The sequence below is a fragment of the Ictalurus furcatus genome, chromosome 26 (assembly GCF_023375685.1).
Source record: "Ictalurus furcatus strain D&B chromosome 26, Billie_1.0, whole genome shotgun sequence".
NCBI lineage: Eukaryota > Metazoa > Chordata > Actinopteri > Siluriformes > Ictaluridae > Ictalurus > Ictalurus furcatus.
This window is the reverse complement of record NC_071280.1, coordinates 7,117,068-7,134,497: the sequence shown is the minus strand read 5'-3', so window position 1 is coordinate 7,134,497 and position 17,430 is coordinate 7,117,068. Positions and strand designations below refer to the sequence as shown.

Sequence of the window (17,430 nt, the reverse complement as noted above, 5' to 3'; positions counted from 1 at the left end):
TTTCTATTGTTTCAGCAGGGTAATTTGTTAGATTATTTTATTGACATCCAACCATCCATCCATCCCCTACCGCTTACTCCTTCTCAGGGTCACGGGGAACCTGGAACCTATCCCAGGAAGCATCGGGCACAAGGCAGGGTACACCCTGGACAGGGTGCCAGTCCATCGCAGTATTTTATTGACATTTTTGGAGATGAACACTACATCAATTAATACTCTATTTTCATCCATCAGTTCAAAAGCATAAGCAAATGAAACGATGCACGTATTGTTAATAACTTTGTTAACAGGTACTCAGCCTCTAGTGGGTAAGATATGATAAGATATGGAGATAATTTCATCTCTTTAGAAGAAGAGATGGTGACTCCTCGGTATTGCTATATAAACTGCTGTTGAGGCGGAACCTAAAGTTTGCTTCCTGGCATGAACACGGAATGATTACAGTGAACACACAGCGGATGTTAAAGCATGGAGCGTTCTATGCGCAGTAATTGATTGGTTATTAGTTTTACAGAGTCGTGTGTGTGTATATATATTTACATTACTTAATCAGTGTTCGTTTGAAACAGGAATTGACATGGCGTGTCAGAGAGTGTGTCAAATGGTGCAGCGCCGTAAGTTTGTCTCTTTAATCTCATTCCCACTGACGCTGCTGACCTTGATTGGACTCCTGTAGTTAAACACCATCTCCAACCTGGATGGTGTAAACCTACTGTTCGATTTTATTTGTATAGCGCTTTTAACAGTACACAGGATCACACAGCAGCTTTACACAAACCCGTCTGTAGGTTTAGATTCCTGTGGGGCGAGACAGAGGTGACGGTAGCAATAAAAACTACCAAGTTGTGTCTCATCCAAATGATTGTTGGAACACGAGGCTGCTCAGACTGCACAAGACACAGAACAACGATTAGTAATTTATCTGAAGACCTTTCTTCATACTGAGACTATCATAATATCTCTCATAATCTCCCTGCTGAAAAAACAATAGAAAACCTCATAGAATTTGTAATGGTTATAATGGGAATTGTATTGGTTTTAATGGAAGCTGTAATGGTCCCAGTTGGTCTCTAGTGGTAATTTCTTGCCATCTATTGGTGGCATGTTGTGTCTAGTGGATACCATTAAGGACCAATAATGGTAATGGCTATAATAGCAACTGTATTGGTTTTAATGGAAACTGTAATGGTCCCTGTGGGTCTCTAATGGTAATTTCTTGCCATCTATTGGTGGCATGTTATGTCTAGTGGATACCATTAAGGACCGGTAATGGTTATAATAGCAACTGTATTGATTTTAATGGAAACTGTAATGGTCCCTGTAGGTCTGTTAGTAGTCTGTCACCTTCTGTTGGTGGCACATTATGTCTAGTGGATACCATTAAGGACCAGTAATGGTAATGGATGTAATGGTTAGCTGATGGTTTGTAATGTTGTTTGTAGTGGAAACTACAATTTCTGCATTTCTCCAACCAACCACGCTAAAAAGTTCATATGACCCGTCCGTCACACACTTAATCACTTTATCAGCCTCCACCCTTTTCTCTGGATTGTCAGTCTTCTCCATCTCAGTGTTTGTTTTGCATGCAACAGTCTGGACGCACCTAACTGGTGTTCATTTATGTTCATTGATGCCAATAATCCTTCTGTGAATAGTTGTGTCTTAACTTAACTGGTACTGTACCTTATACCTTTATGTACTTTATCTATCTCATACTGAATTGCAAGCACGTGGTCTTGTATTTATTGTGTTGTATTCATTTTATTCTGTTATGTAATTATTATTTAAATAATCAATAGGCCCACTCTTAGCTTTTGTTTCTCTTTAAACTCTTAAGACGAGTGTGTGTTCGTTGCAGGTTTGGTGTCCAGTGCGGCAGCTGAGCGTCTTTCTGCGTCTGAATTGCGCAGTTGGCGTAGTACCTTGTTCTCCAAAGAGCAAGCTCGCCAGCGCTCACTGTATCCCCGCGTTGAGAAAATCGAGGTGACCATGGATGCCCCGGGGCTACAGGGAACACTTCTGGTGATGAACAAGGGCATGTCCACGCCATATAGCTGCGCAAGACGTGAGTAAAACTCCACTTGTTTAATTAGTTCTCTTCAAATGAGTGTTGGGTATATGTGACTATTAGGTATTTGGCTGGGATGGAAACCTGCAGCCGTTTGTGGATAAAACAGAAGATTGGTATAAGGGATTTACCTTATTGTATTGTACATCATAATCATAAAGCATATGATAATCACCCAGCTGGAGCATAGATTTTTTTTTTTCTTTCCAATTTGGTCACCTCCCAGTTCCCACCCACCAGCCAGCTCTTCCTCATCATACAACAGTTACCAACCAGAGAAATCTAACATGTGCTTCCTCTGAGACACATAACTCCAGCCACTGTATCTTTTTAAGCTGCTGCTCATGCTGCATCACAGGGCAGCTTTGCACACGTGGAGGAAAGCACTATCTGCTCTCTTCCACATACAGTGGTGCTTGAAAGTTTGTGAACCCTTTATAATTTCTACATTTCTGCGTAAATATGACCTACAACATCTTCAGATTTTCTCACAAGTCCTAAAAGTAGATAAAGAGAACTCAGTTAAACAAATGAGACAAAAAATATTATACTTGGTCATTTATTTATTGAGGAAAATGATCCAATATTACATATCTGGGAGTTGCAAAAGTATGTGGACCTTTGCTTTCAGTATCTGGTGTGACCTCCTTGTGCAGCAATAACTGCAACTAAACGTTTCCTGAAACTGTTGATCAGTCCTGCTTGGAGGAATTTTAGCCCGTTCCTCAGTACAGAACGGCTTCAACTCTGGGATGCTGGTGGGTTTCCTCACATGAACTGCTTGCTTCAGGTCCTTCCACAACATTTCTATTGGATTAAAGTCAGGACATTGACGTGGTCATTCCAAAACATTCACTTTATTCTTCTTTAACCGTTCTTTGGTAGAACGACTTGTGTGATTAGGGTGGTTGTCTTGCTGCAAATTTTCCTTTAGAATTTGCTGGTATAATGCAGAATTCATTGTTCCATCAATGATGGAAAGTCGTCCTGCCCAGATGCAGCAAAACAGGCCCAAACCATGATACTACCACCACCATGTTTCACAGATGGGATAAGGTTCTTATGCTGGAATGCAGTGTTTTCCTTTCTCCAAACATAACACTTCTCATTTAAACCATCATTCATGGTCTCATCCATCCACAAAACAATGACTACATTGACTGAGGCATTACAAGGAGTCGAACTCATAAAGTGTGAACTCTTTTCTCTTGTCCCACCAGGGAGCCCTGGACCATAGATTTTAAACTGTATGGGAAAGTGGTCACAAGTAATACGTCTTAAAAGTGGCTTACATTCTAAACATGCTACATTTAATTGTTTCTTCTTTATTTCATGTTTTATTTCAAGTAGTGCTTGCTGTGATGTATTCAGAAGTCGTCAGAAATATGCAGGGTATTGCAGTCGTGTTTGTTAACCTGGCTCATTCTTTACCTAGCATAATCTTTGCAGAAAGACTAGGCAAGTTGAGAAGGTAAATTAAATGATATCTACATTGGTATAGGGAAATATATTCATAGATACAATTAACCAAATGTATGCAAAATGCCAAATCCCTACGTTGTGGATGAAAAAGCAAAATTACCCAATTCCACTGGAGGACTCGGCATCTAGCTGTCGTGGTTGTGGTGGTTGTGGTGGATATGGTGCAGTAAAGTAGGCCATCCTTCCTTATTGTGAGGAATGCATGAAGACTCAAGACTAGCATCTGTGAACAAGGACCAAGTTGTAATTGCTGCTTTGCCAAATATGTGTGGCATCTGAATTTTTCAGATGAGTTGTTAAGCCTTTTTAATCACTGGACTCTTGATGTGGTTTTGGATGCTCCATGAGCCATAATAAGTTCATTATAGTGATAACAATAAGGAGGTAAAATTTTAGGTGTTGTGCATGGAACAGTTTATGGAGTGCTATCAAATGCTGTAAATGTAGTGCTTTACTTAAAACCGGCACTTTAAAAACATCTTGACTAAAATTGAATTGAGCGTTTGTTGCTTTGTTTCTTCTTTTTTTTTTCTTTCCCTTTCTTGTCGTCATTTTGTGTTTGTCTTGCTTCACGTTTCAGATTTGACAGAATGGCACGTAACGAGTGCAGCTCTCGCCCTGGTGGACGGAGAGCCATGGCACATGCATCGTCCGCTCACTCGCTCCTGCTCGCTCACACTGCTCACATTCAAAGATGCCAATCCTCAGCTCGTTAACCAGGTACTGAACCTCTACTGACATGTGGGGAATTTGAGGTGCAGCAATGGGAACATCTTTTTTTCTTTCTACGTTATCAATACATGTATTTGCGTGTGTTAGGCGTATTGGCGCTCCTGTGCAGCCTTGTTGGGCCAAGTGCTTGACGACGCCTTTAAGGAGGAGTACAGTGTGGACCTGCTGAAGATTCCTGAAGTTCCTGGTACACATTTAAAGCTTCAGAGCATAAAACAGTACACACAGCAAACATACAAGTGTTTCAGTAACATATTGACAGATTACTCAGTGATATCCCAATCTACCAACTTTTAGCTCCATCTGCTTTACGTTCTTGTTAGTTACACTAGCTTAGGTGTTAGACAGAACACAGCAGAATTATTGGCACCCTTCAAGAGGAAAATGATTTGTGTAAAATCCTCTCAAAACCCTGTGTGGCAAAAATTATAGGCTACAATGGTTTTTGTTGTTGAAAAAGCATAATGTGATATGATGATGTGAGTTGCTTGCATGTTAAATGATATTGTGTATTGTGTTTTCTTGAAGTGTGTCCATAGTTAGTGTCTACATATGTTTAAGCAAAGGGTGCCAATAATTCTAGAGTACATATGTGAGGCTATTTAGATTACATTTCTTTGTGTTCTGTTGAGATCTCTACCTACTACAGACAAGTGAAACATAATAAAACATATACAGTGCCCTCCAGTAATATTGGCACCCTTGATAAATATGAGCAAATAAGGCTGTTAAAAACTTTGTCTTTATTGTTTAACCTTTTGATCTTTTGTTTAAAAAAATTCACAAAAATACTCAACAATTGCAAACACACACAACATCCAAAAAAAAAAGTTGTTAAATATAGGTGTGCAACAATTATTGGCACCCATATGAATTCATATGAGAAAAATATATTTGAAGTATATTTTTTTTTTAGTACACCTGGGTGACTAGAAACATCATCACAATGGGTAAGACCAAGGAATATAGCTGTGATGTGTGACAAAAGGTTGTTGAGCTTCACAAAATGGGAAGTGGCTATAAGAAAATTGCACAAGCATTGAAAACGCCCATTTAAGCCACCATCAGGGCAATAATTAAGACGTTCCAGTCAACTGGAAATGTTATGAATCAACCTGGAATTGGACGTGTGTCTATATCGTCTCAACGCACTGTGAACTAGACGGTTCGAGTGGACAAAAAAATCTCCAAGTATCACAGCTGGAGAATTGCAGAAGTTAGTTGTGTCTTGGGGTCAGAAAGTCTCCAAAACTACAATCCGAAGTCACCTACATCACCACAAGCTGTTTGGAAGGGTTTCAAGAGAAAAGCCTTTACTCTCATCCAAAAACAAACTCGAGCGTCTTCAGTTTGCCAGACACTACTGGAACTGGAACCAGAGGTGGTTTTGTCACACAGAGAGGTAGCCATATGGAAAAGTACCACATGCCCACGGTTAAATATGGTGACGGCTCTTTAATGTTTTGGGGCTGTTTTTCTGCCAGAGGACCTGGACATTTTATTAGGATACATGGTATCATGGACTCAAATATCAACAGATATTAAATGAAAACCTGACTGTCTCTGCCAGAAAGCTTAAAATGGGCCAAAGTATTGGCTAAAAGGGTGCCAATATTTGTTGCATACCTATAATAAATTTTTTTTTCTAAACCTGTGTTGTGTTTACAATTGTTTGATATCCATGAGAGCAGAGTATTTTTGTGAATTTTTTGAACAAAAGTTCAAAAGGTTAAATATTAAAAACAATTTTTCACAACCTTCTTTGCTCATATTTACCAAGGGTGCCAATATTAATGGAGGCTGCTGTATAGGCTTATGTTCTCATTTTTTAGGTGGTAGTATTGGCTGTAATGCGTCTTTGCTGTTTCGATGTCTTTAGTGACTGCTGGTGCTTTCTGCTGTGACGTGGTCCTGGATCCTCGGTTGGATTCCTGGACTCCATCAGAGGTCTGTATATTATAATTCATGCCTAGTATGGTCATAATGTTAATACTCCAATAATAATTCAAATAACAACTGTTAATATTCTGTTCTGAAACAATGCTTTAGTAATTCAGACATTCAGCTTGGCTAAATGATGTTTTATTTGATGGCAAGTTCAAACAATAAGGCCTCTGTAAACATAATCTTATGCACAGGGCAAATACAAGTGGGAATAACATCATTCTTAGCATAACCAGGGTTTCCGTGGGACATTGAAAAGCACTAAAAGTCCTTAAATGAATTTTTAGCAAAAATTAAGGCCTTAAATGGCATTAAAAGTCATTACATTTTATTCCTACACACATTACAATCTTTTAGATAGTTTTGAAGAAAAAATAAAATTACCAATTTATTTTTAATGTAGCCTTCATAATTAATAACTTTGATTTGCTGTCGCAAAATATGTACATTGTAGTGATAAACATGTGGAACCAGTTTGGTAATTGCCTTCGGCTGGTGCAAAATTGCCGTAACGCCGGATGCTTGGACGGCGGTGGGCTGGGACCTGGAGAAGTAAAACTTGGAGCAGAGAAAGTAAATTTGTAAAGTCACAAAGAAATGGTGAAGTGCAAATTCCAGCAAAAATGGCTGGAAGATGAAGAATTTAGGACATGGTTGTAGCCTGTTGGTGATCAACATGGAGAAGGATTTTGCAGTGTTTGTTTGTTTAAAAAAAAAAAAAAAAAAAAAGTATGTAAGCTAGGTACAATGGGTGTCAACGCCATTAAAAGGCAAACAGCAATTAACTATGTCTAGTTACTTTGCCATGACTGACAAAGTGACCTCTTCAGCAACTACTTCTACCACAAACACCACAACTGCTGCTGTAGTGGCAATTGTTTCCAGCGGAGACGCTAACGAAGGAGAATCAAGTGACCTTCGAGCAGCGTTTGGTTGGCATGCGACACCGCAGGCGAAGGTGCTCTGGTGTCTGAACACTGCCGTGCAGCACCACTCATGCGCATCCATTGAAGGCGTTTCTGAGGTGTTTTCTTTGTTCCTTCACTGTCCAGACTGATCGAACTTGGGGTTATAGTTGAAGGAGGTCACATGTATTCAATGGCGGTACGATTTACACAAACAGAAACTTAATGGCTTTATTCCAGTCATGGCCTGAGCTTTCATTATGTCTAGCATTCAACATCTGGTTGATTGGTACTTTGTTCAATCAGTTTAGAAATATCTGCAAATAAATTTTGACATTTTAAGCTGTTCAGAGTGATGGGGGCGCTACCACCACTCAGTGGTCAAGACATTGGACTTCTGACCGGCAGCACCACCAAGCCGACACCACTGGGCCCTTGAGCAAGGCCCCTAATCCTCAACTGCTCAGTTGTATAAATGAGATAAATGCAAGTCGCTCTGAACAAGCGCGTCTGGCAAATGCTGTAAATGTAAATGATACAGTTTATTTAAATTTTGTAGATTTTCTCAAATATCCAAGACTATCATCATCATTGTCAAATTGAACGGTTACAATTCAGAATTTGGGACATGGGTATTTTTAAAAATTTATCGTATGTGTGTGTATGTATGTATGTATGTATGTATGTATGTATATATATATATATATATATATATATATATATATATATATATATATATATATATATATATATATATATATATATATATATATATATATATAAGTATCTGTGGTTTGTCATGGGGTCATGTATGGATTGCATTAAAATGTTTAAAAAGGCATTAACAAGCAAAAAAGCATTCAATTAGATTTGATGATACCTGCAGAAACCCTGATAACTCTCAGAGACGAACTGGGAAATTTCCCTTCGCACGTAGCTGTTATGGACTAATGATGAAACCTGTGTGCAACTTTCTTTGACTCTGCCGCTGATTGACCCACAGGAGAACCTGCGCTCATTAACTTGTGAAGCTCAGCAGCTCATGCTTAAAGATTTACCCTGGGAGCCCCTGGAGGTGACGCCCCCTGTAGCATTGGAGATCTTCTCTCATAGCAGGTACCTCCTCCTTTCTGACTGAAAAGCCGTGATGTTAAAAAGCAGGCTGTATGTACTCATATTTTTCTGATGTCTGCCTACATTTAGCCAGTGGAACAGTATTACACCAAACGATTAAGTAAGAGTAGTATGAGTAAGGAATGGAAGAACTAATCCTAATTTAATGTGTAATCTTTCATGGTATTAAGTTATAGTTATGTGACGCATGACTATTTTGAGCAGTATCTGTATGGTACTTGCTCTGCCCTGTAAGAAGTTGGTTATGGAAAGTATATTTCCTTAATTATCATCATGAGTTGAAATCTGAGTGCACGTAACATTTTTCTTAATAACACATTAAAAACATCTTTGTTTCACTATGCAGGTATAAACAAGAGGAGGTGGAAGAAATGGCTGCTAATTGCCCCAGTGGCACAGTGTCACTATACAGGTCAGGACACACAACATACACACATACAATCCCCTCGGAGACTACTGGAACGTCAACTTCATTGTTGTTTGTGCTGTACACCAAAGACATTTGGGTTTGAGATCAAAAGATGGATGAGACGAGAGTTTAGGATTTCAGCTTTTATTTCTTGGTATTTACATCTAGACCTGTTAAACAACATGAAACATAGAACCTTTTGTATCAGACCACCCAATTTCTAGGCGAGCAAAAATATAGGAACAAATAAATCTTAAAGTAAATAACCCTTAATATTTGGTTGTATATGCCTTGCTTGCATTAACTGCGTCAAGCCCGTGACTCAATGACATCATCACCAGATTGTTGGTTTCTTCTTTTGTTAAGCTTTTCCTGGCTTTTACTACAGCCTTTTTCAATTGTTGTTTGTTTTGGGGGGGTTTCTCCCTTCAGCCTTCTCTTCAGGAGGTGAATTGCTGCTCAGTTGAGTTAAGGTCTGGTGATTGACTTGGCCAGTCTTGGTTCCAGAACTTTTGAGGCTCATCTCTGTATTTCTTTACAAATTCTAGTCTGGCTTTCTGATTCATCTTGTGGTATGGCCTCTAAATTTCTCCTCTCAAAGTCTTCTTCCAATGGTGGATTGTGATACCTTCATCCCTGTCCTGTGGAGGTTGTTGGTGTTGTTTTTGGGTTTTTCTTCACAGCTGTCACAGTGTTTGTCATCAGCTGTTGTTGTTTTCCTTGGCTGACCCATTCAGTGTGTGTTGTTCAGTACACCAGAAGTTTCTTTCTTTTTCAGAACATTCCAAATTGTTGTTGGTTAAGCCCAAAGTTGCAGTGTTTTTAAACGATAATGTTATTTATTGAAGCAAAAGAGTTATCCAATACCAACTGGGCCTGTGTGAAAATGTATTTGCTCCCGTAGTTACAAATTCCCCAAATCTATGAAGCTGCATTCACAATGGGGTTCAGCTGGACTAGACACAACCAGGCCTGACTACTGTAAACCCTGTTCAATCAGATCAACACTTAAACAGAACCTTTACAACAGCATGAAGTTGGTTAAAAGGTCTTACTCAGTAACACACTATGGCAAAATGGAAAGAAATTCCAGAAATGATGATGAAGAAGGTGATTGAAATACATCAGCCTGGGAAGGGTTACAAAGCTATTTCAAAGTCTCTGGGACTCCAAAGAACCACAGAGAGAGTCTTTATCTCCAAATGGAAAAACTCTGCACAGTAGTGAACCTTCCCACAAGTGGTTGATCTTCCAAAATTCCTCCAAGAGCACAGCAACTACTCATCCAGCAAGTCACAAAAGCACCAAGGACAACATCAAAGGACCTACAAGCCTCTCTGGCATCAATAAAGGTCACTGTTCATGACTCCACTATCAGAAAGATACTGGGGACAAATGGCATCCATGGAAGACTGGTGAGGAGAAAACCACTGCTAACCCAGAAGAACATTAAGGCTCATCTGAATTTTGTTAAAATGCACCTTGATGATCCTCAAACCTTTTGGGAGAATGTCCTGTGGACTGATGAGTTGAAAGTGGAACTGTTTGGAAGAAAGGAGTCCAATTACCAAACACCGTAAACCAAACACAAAATTCCACAAAAAGAACATCATAGCTACGGTCAAGCATGGTGGTGGAAGTGTGATGGTGTGGGGATGCTTTGCTGCTTCAGGGCCTGGGCAACTTGCAATAATTGAGGGAAACATGAATTCTGCTTTCTACCAGAGAATCCTAAAGGAGAACGTCCGGTCTTCAGTCCGTAAGTTGAAACTTAAGCGCAACTGGATTATGCAGCAAGACAATGATCCAAAGCATAGGAGTAAGTCCTAGTCCTAGAAGTAAGTGAAAGACTGATCTCCAGTAATCGGAAGCATTTGGTTAGTTAATTCTGCAAAAGGTTGCACAAACAAAGTTGCTTAAACAAAAAGTTTAAGAGGGGGCAATTCAATTCAATTCAATTCAATTTTATTTGTATAGCGCTTTTTACAATAGACATTGTCTCAAAGCAGCTTTACAGAAATATCAACATGATATACAGATATTAAAGGTGCGAATTTATCCCAACTGAGCAAGCCACTGAGTGGTGACGGTGGCAAGGAAAAACTCATATAAAAAGGATTTATATGAAGTCTGTATGGCGTTAGGAGCAGCCGTAGTCCCAGCAGTCTGGAATTAGAGAAGATTTGAGCTCCATCCAGAGGCAGAAAGGATCTGGATCTCTAGTATCTCCATAAATTCATGTGGGGCTCGGCGAAAGGAGAGAGGGAGAAAAAAGATTATTATGACTGCGAAGTAGTAGAACAGAATCTAGTCAGGGTAGGCTTGAGTAAACAAATACGTTTTAAGCCTAGACTTAAACACTGAGACTGTGTCTGAGTCCCGAACACTAATAGGAAGACTGTTCCATAACTGTGGGGCTCTATAAGAGAAAGCTCTTCCCCCTGCTGTAGCCTTCACTATTCGAGGTACCGTCAAATAGCCTGCATCTTTTGATCTAAGTAGGCGTGGCGGATCATATAAAACCAAAAGGTCGCTTAGATATTGTGGCGCGAGACCATTTAGTGCTTTATAGGTTAATAAAAGTATTTTATAGTTAATGCGAGATTTTACTGGGAGCCAATGCAGTATTGATAATATCGGTGTGATATGGTCGTACCTTCTAGTTCTAGTTAGGACTCTAGCAGCTGCATTCTGGAAATTGGCAATTAGTTTTTCCACATTGGTGATAGGTGTTTGATAACTTTTTTTGCTTCAAGAAAAAAAAACTATTGTGCAGCTCAGGTTGCCTTTGTTTCATGTTGTATTCGTTTGAAGATCCAAAACTATTTAGTATGAGAGATACACAAAAACAGAAGAAATCAGGATGGGGCAAATAATTTTTCACAGCACTCTATGGTCACCAATCAATATATAGTCGCACACATGTAAATCTTCAGATACTTATTACAAACTACACTCAAACTACGTTTCACGCCATTAGTGAAAATAATGATATATTGTATTATTGTACAGTCCCTGTTTTTATATGTAAGAAAAGCTGAATGGAAACAGAACAATTCAAAAATTACTTTTGCTGTTTTGAGTCTCATGTAAACTTTGCCAGCAGTGTTGATAAGAACCTTGTTTTCAGGTGTGGGGAGCATGTGACACTATCAGAGGGCCCCCTGGTGGCCAGAACAGGTCTGTGCTATCAGTATGAAGTAACATCACTGCATACGCTTGGAGAAGGACGCTGGGGTTTACAGCGCCGAGCCCAGGGCCTCTCACTTCCCCTGAACCTCACGGTACAGTAATCATGTATGCAGTAATAATGATCCAGCTATTTGTATGGGTGTAGGACAGAGTAAAGAACATGTGCTTGAACATGTACTGGTCAAAATGACAAAAACTCAACATAAACAGAATAAATGACATACTATTACAAAGGCATACTTTATACACACATGACACTGGTGCATGCGTATCACCCAAAAAATCATGGTGTCGGTTTATATTTTGTTTATCCAATATTTCTCTGACTGCTATAATGGTTAACGGATTCATCGTCATTCTGAATCGAGGGTTCATCCAGGGATTTGGAATGGACTGGATAAAGGTTCTAGCTTTCTAAAGAGCTTTTACTTGGAACCATTTCTGAAAGGGAAACCTTCTGTTTTAAGGGTTCTCCCAGAAGCACCCTTTCATATATACTGGTATGAAGCCACATCATTAAAATCTTCTGAAGTAGTTCAGGTAACTGTATGCTGTATTAGTATAGATGATGATGTCATCTGGCACCGCTGTTGAAGTGTGTTATAAGACTATAACAAACATATATAAGAATACCAATAAATCAGAGAAAACAGCATTTGTATTTGCTTTACCAAACTACTGGATGACAAGTGAGCATAATAATGAGTGTGCTTTAAACAGTATTATAGAGATGTAAAGAATTAGACTGAGCAGAACTGCATCTTGTGTCTAACTAATGTTTCCTTGTTTATTTTTCCTCCAGGTTCACCACGCAGTGTGGAGGAAGCTGAGGAAGAGAGCTGAGAAATTGGTAAGACTAATGCGAACTTGACTAAACCTGTACTTTCGATCATTTCGCTCTTACTGCTATTTTTAGGACTGAGTGTAACAGCAGTCAACTTCTCTACCTTACAGGTGGAGATTCCCTCATCTGCAGCCATTAGACCTGTGACCACACCCCCTTCTCCCAAAACCACTCCCTCATCTTCCCAACACTGACCTGCAACTAATCATGCGCATATAAAATTCCTGTTTCATCTTTGTGTAGTATTGTTATTGAATAAACTACACATGGCATTTTGGTGTGTTCTTTTAAAGTTGATGGATGTAAGATTTTGGAATATCATTTTGTCTGGTGGAAATGTGCTTTTCCAAACTTACTTGTGAAAGAGATTTGACGTTGACTTGATTGTCACAGCTACCGAGTATTACTTTAAACAAGAGCTTGTCGTTTTAGTCATGGTCAGCTGGATAGCTCTGACTGTGACGGCCTGATCAAGCAGCAGTGCCTTTGTGTCTCGTGTGTGTTAATGGTGCTCATATCTACAGGAAAAACTGTGTATGGCCATTGAATGTAATCTAGCTCACAGACCAGCTAGCCTATATATATATATATATATATATATATATATATATATATATATATATATATATATATATATATATATCTATCTATATATATCTCTCTATATATATATATCTCTATATACACACACACCACAGAGGACAGATCTGTCATGAGTGGTGGATAAAATACATATACCGATGGCAATATTTGAAGTAATACAAAACTAGTTAGTTTTTTTTTTTTTTAAAAAAATCTCTTTAGATAAAACAAGCTTCACAACTGGGTAATGCTACAAATTTCATAACGAGGAAGGAGCAGGTAACTAACATTTACAGTCATGTCCGTAATTACTTGGTCAGTGCTGTAATTTTTGCCTCTGTACACCACCACAGTGGATTTGAAATGAAGCAAGCAAGATGTGATTGAAGTGTAGACGTTCAGCTTTAATTCAAGGGGTTTAACAAAAATACTGCATTAACCGTTTAGAATTACAGCCATTTTTTACACAGTCCCTCCATTTTCACAGGCTCAAAAGTTATTGGACAAACTAACAATTATAAATATCAGGATTATTTTTAATACTTGGACATTTAAGAACATTTCACTTCTTTGCCTTAAGAAGCCATCGGGTTCCGTCTGTACTGTGTATCTGTTTTGCAGCATTTGGCTGAATCAGAGAAGAAAATATAGCTCCATACATATAGAATTCATCCTGCTTCTTCTATCAGCAGTCACATCATCAATAAACACCAGTGACCCAGCTTCACTGGCAGCCGTACACGCCCATGCTGTAACACTTCCTCCGTATGTATGACAGATGATGTGGCATGCTTTGGATTGTGAGCTCTTCCTTTCCTTCTTCATACACTTCTCTTCCCATCATTAATCATCAAGTTAATCTTGCATCAGAACCAGTCAAGCTTTTTTTTCTTTTTTTTAAAAAAAGAAAGAGGTTTTCTAGTAAAGTCTAATCTGGCCTTTTTGTACTCGAGTGTTATCAGTGGTTTGCATATTGAGGTACACCCTCTGTATTTACAATCATGAAGGCGTCTCTTGACTGTAGACTTTGACAATGATACGCCTTCCTCCTCCAGAGTGTTCTTGACTTGTTGTAAACAGATTTTTCTCCACCGAGGAAAGAATTCTGTGATTATCCACATAGGTTGTCCTCCATGGCCTTGCAGGCCTTTTAGTGTTCCTGATCTCACCAGTGTGTTCCTTCTTCATAAGAATCTTCCAAATTGTTGATTTGGTCACTAGTTTCTGCTATCTCTCTGATAGGTCTGTTTTGTTTATTTCTGTTCTTCACCTCACTTCACCTCACTTCACCTCACTTCACCTCACCTCACTTCACCTCACTTCACCTCACTTCACCTCACTTCACCTCACCTCACTTCACCTCACTTCACCTCACCTCACCTCACCTCACCTCTTGAGAGTTTCCATGAACAGCAACCAAATGCAAATTCAATGCTTGGAATCAACTCCAGACCTTTTATCTCCTTAATTTGTCATGAAATAACGAGGAAACAGGCCACACCTGTCAATGAAACTGCTTATCAGTCAAGTTTCCAGTCATGTTGGATCCGTGAAAATGGGAGGGAGACTGCAAAAACTGTCTGTAATTCCTAAATGGCTTATTAAACCCCTTGAAGTCTACACTTCAAGCACATCTTGATTGCTTAATTTCAAACCCATTGTGGTGATGTACAGAGGCAAGATTACAGAACTTGTGTCCAAATACTTATGGACCTGACTGTATTAACTTCCCACCAAACTAGCTTTCTCTCCCCTGATTGGTTCAGCTCTTGCCCATCACTCTGTCGTCAAACTTTTTCATGCCCAAAGCTGGGGCCTGATAACATTTGATATATCCGTACAAATTCTCATCAATTACAAACCCCTGACACAGCACTAAATTATTATCGCAGAAATGTCAGGATGACTCCCAGCAGCTCAGAAACTTCGAGTTTTTGTCCACGACTCTTTTTAGTCTATACTCTGTAGCTTTGAACCACGTGTCTATAAGCAGCTGTTGTGATGTACTTCATTTGATGGTTAAAGGAGTATTCCAATGACATCTCCGTCCCCCGCATCTGTAGCACACGTGATTACCACAAACAAGTTCCCTGTACTAAAAACAGAAACAGAGAACACAAAACAGTTTTACTTCAAGCGTACAGTTTTACTTCAATTCTGAGACTACTTAATGGATGAGAAACTTTGACCAAATTTGGCAACGATGAGTCAGTACCCAATAGACTGGTGTTTGAGCTTCGGATTCTCTGTGTTGTTTTTTTTTTTTGCATGGTTGGAGTAACTTCAGATCAGCATTTCACTAACAGAAGTTTAAATTCAGAAAATCTTCACCAGCTCCATTTTGGGATTGAGAGGCCAGATTATGTAGAGAGGGGGAGAAGGGGTGGGGGAAGGAAAGAGAGAAGCAGGCTTATGACTGGCTGAGCCAGGGAATGTTATCGCCTCTGACCTTGGTGTGTTCGGTAACAGAGACCCACCATATCAAAACACAAGGAATAAGAAATACAAGAGACAGACAGCCCTAGGCATAATCTATCTAAATAGAGTTCTGCAAGGTCAAACCTAGCAAAAAATAAGTTACAGACTCAAAATGAGCAAGTTCCTTGTATATAGTTTATCCAACTTTCTAACAATGGAGCAATAAAGCAGTAAAAAGCAGTTCCAGTTACCTAAACGTTCTTGGAAGCTTTATGTTATCCATGTGCTCTGTGATGAGTGAGTGCTATCCCTTAAAAAATGAATTATACAATATTAGAGCTTCATTTATAGATTTCGACTAAATATTTCATGAAGATATTCTATAGAATTACACGCTGAACATACAGTAAAGGCTTACTGACATTGAATTCAGAAACTGCCCCTAGATTTGGATTATAGTAAGTGAATTTTGAGTAAGTGAGGTTTCTGTTCATTTCTCAGTACAGGTAAACATGTCAAAGTGTCAAAGTTCGTGTCGGACAATCACACACACTAGACAGCTTGAAAAGAGCTGGAGTGATTGATTACATATGTCAGCCTGCGATCAACAAGAAATTTAACCATTGTTTTTTTGACAGATCTGCCAGTGAGATCACATGACATGACCCAACTCTGCATCTGTTCGGTTTTAAAGCTCTAGAGGAATGTCACATGTTGTGGAGTGTGTGTTTTTGTGTGTGTGCATGCACATCAGTGGGGTGTGTTACTGTATTACGTGTCTGGCCTTGTCTGGTCAGCTGGAGCTGTGTGTGTGTGAAAGTGAGAGTGTGTGTGCAGGCGAAGTCGGTGGTCAGCACTTCGGCTGAACTGAGACAAAGGCCTTGTTGTGTGACTGTCAGCCTCTCAGCAACTGGTGCATCTGTCGTGTGGGGACAGGTGGCGGGATTTAAATGCCTGTGCAGTTGACAAGTTGCGATTCCACAATTATTTCAATTCGTCCCACATTTCAAACAGTATAGCTTGTTTTCTAAAGCTCAGAAAAACTCATTATTGTTTGTGTCAAAATTTCTCATTGTTGGTTATTTTTTTGTACTTATCTCTTTTTTTGTGTTGTGCTTTTGGGGTGTAAAGTTATACGATGAATCAAAGCTTTTGAGATTGGGCTAGCAGCTGTTGTCTTTGCTCAAACTTCAGACCACAAGCAAGTGTGTAAAGGGATACTTTGGTCCTTCCCTGAAGAAAAACACATTGCATGCTGCATGTTGTCGAGCCAGTGGAGATGTTTGACCAACAGCCCATAAAACCAACAGTGTTAATGCCTTCACAATGCCAACACATTCTCAGCATTAATCTTCATATCCAAATAACTAACAAATGTTAAGCAACAAATTTAATTGTTGAATTCAAAATATGCAAAATACATCAAATTCCCTCCAGAAACAAAAGGTTCAAGAAAAATATTTTAATGGTTCTTTAGATTGCCTTATTGGCAGAAGTGCTTCCAGGAACGTGGATGCAAAGATTCTTGAAACATGAATGGTTCCTTAAAGAAGCCTCAAAGATTTCAATCTTCATGAGGACAGATGAACAGGTTAATATTGGACATTTTCTATTTTGTATTCCATTGCATCATAGCCTAAACAAACCCCAAATCACTTGGTTAGCAAGTGTAGCGAATCTGTAGTTACAATAGGCCAAATGTGGTTCGAGGCAATTTATC

At 39.2% G+C, this 17,430-nt stretch overlaps 1 protein-coding gene across 1 annotated transcript; it reads left to right on the top strand.

Moving 5' to 3' along the window:
* Positions 1-443: 443 nt before the first annotated feature.
* Positions 444-12,982, top strand: mrpl39 (mitochondrial ribosomal protein L39). Its single transcript, XM_053615905.1, has 10 exons — positions 444-614; positions 1,859-2,065; positions 4,131-4,270; positions 4,370-4,469; positions 6,162-6,229; positions 8,135-8,247; positions 8,612-8,677; positions 11,805-11,958; positions 12,669-12,716; positions 12,821-12,982. The coding sequence occupies exons 1-10, from the start codon at positions 578-580 to the stop codon at positions 12,902-12,904; spliced, it is 1,017 nt and encodes a 338-aa protein (XP_053471880.1). The 5' UTR covers positions 444-577; the 3' UTR covers positions 12,905-12,982.
* The last annotated feature ends 4,448 nt before the right edge of the window (positions 12,983-17,430 follow it).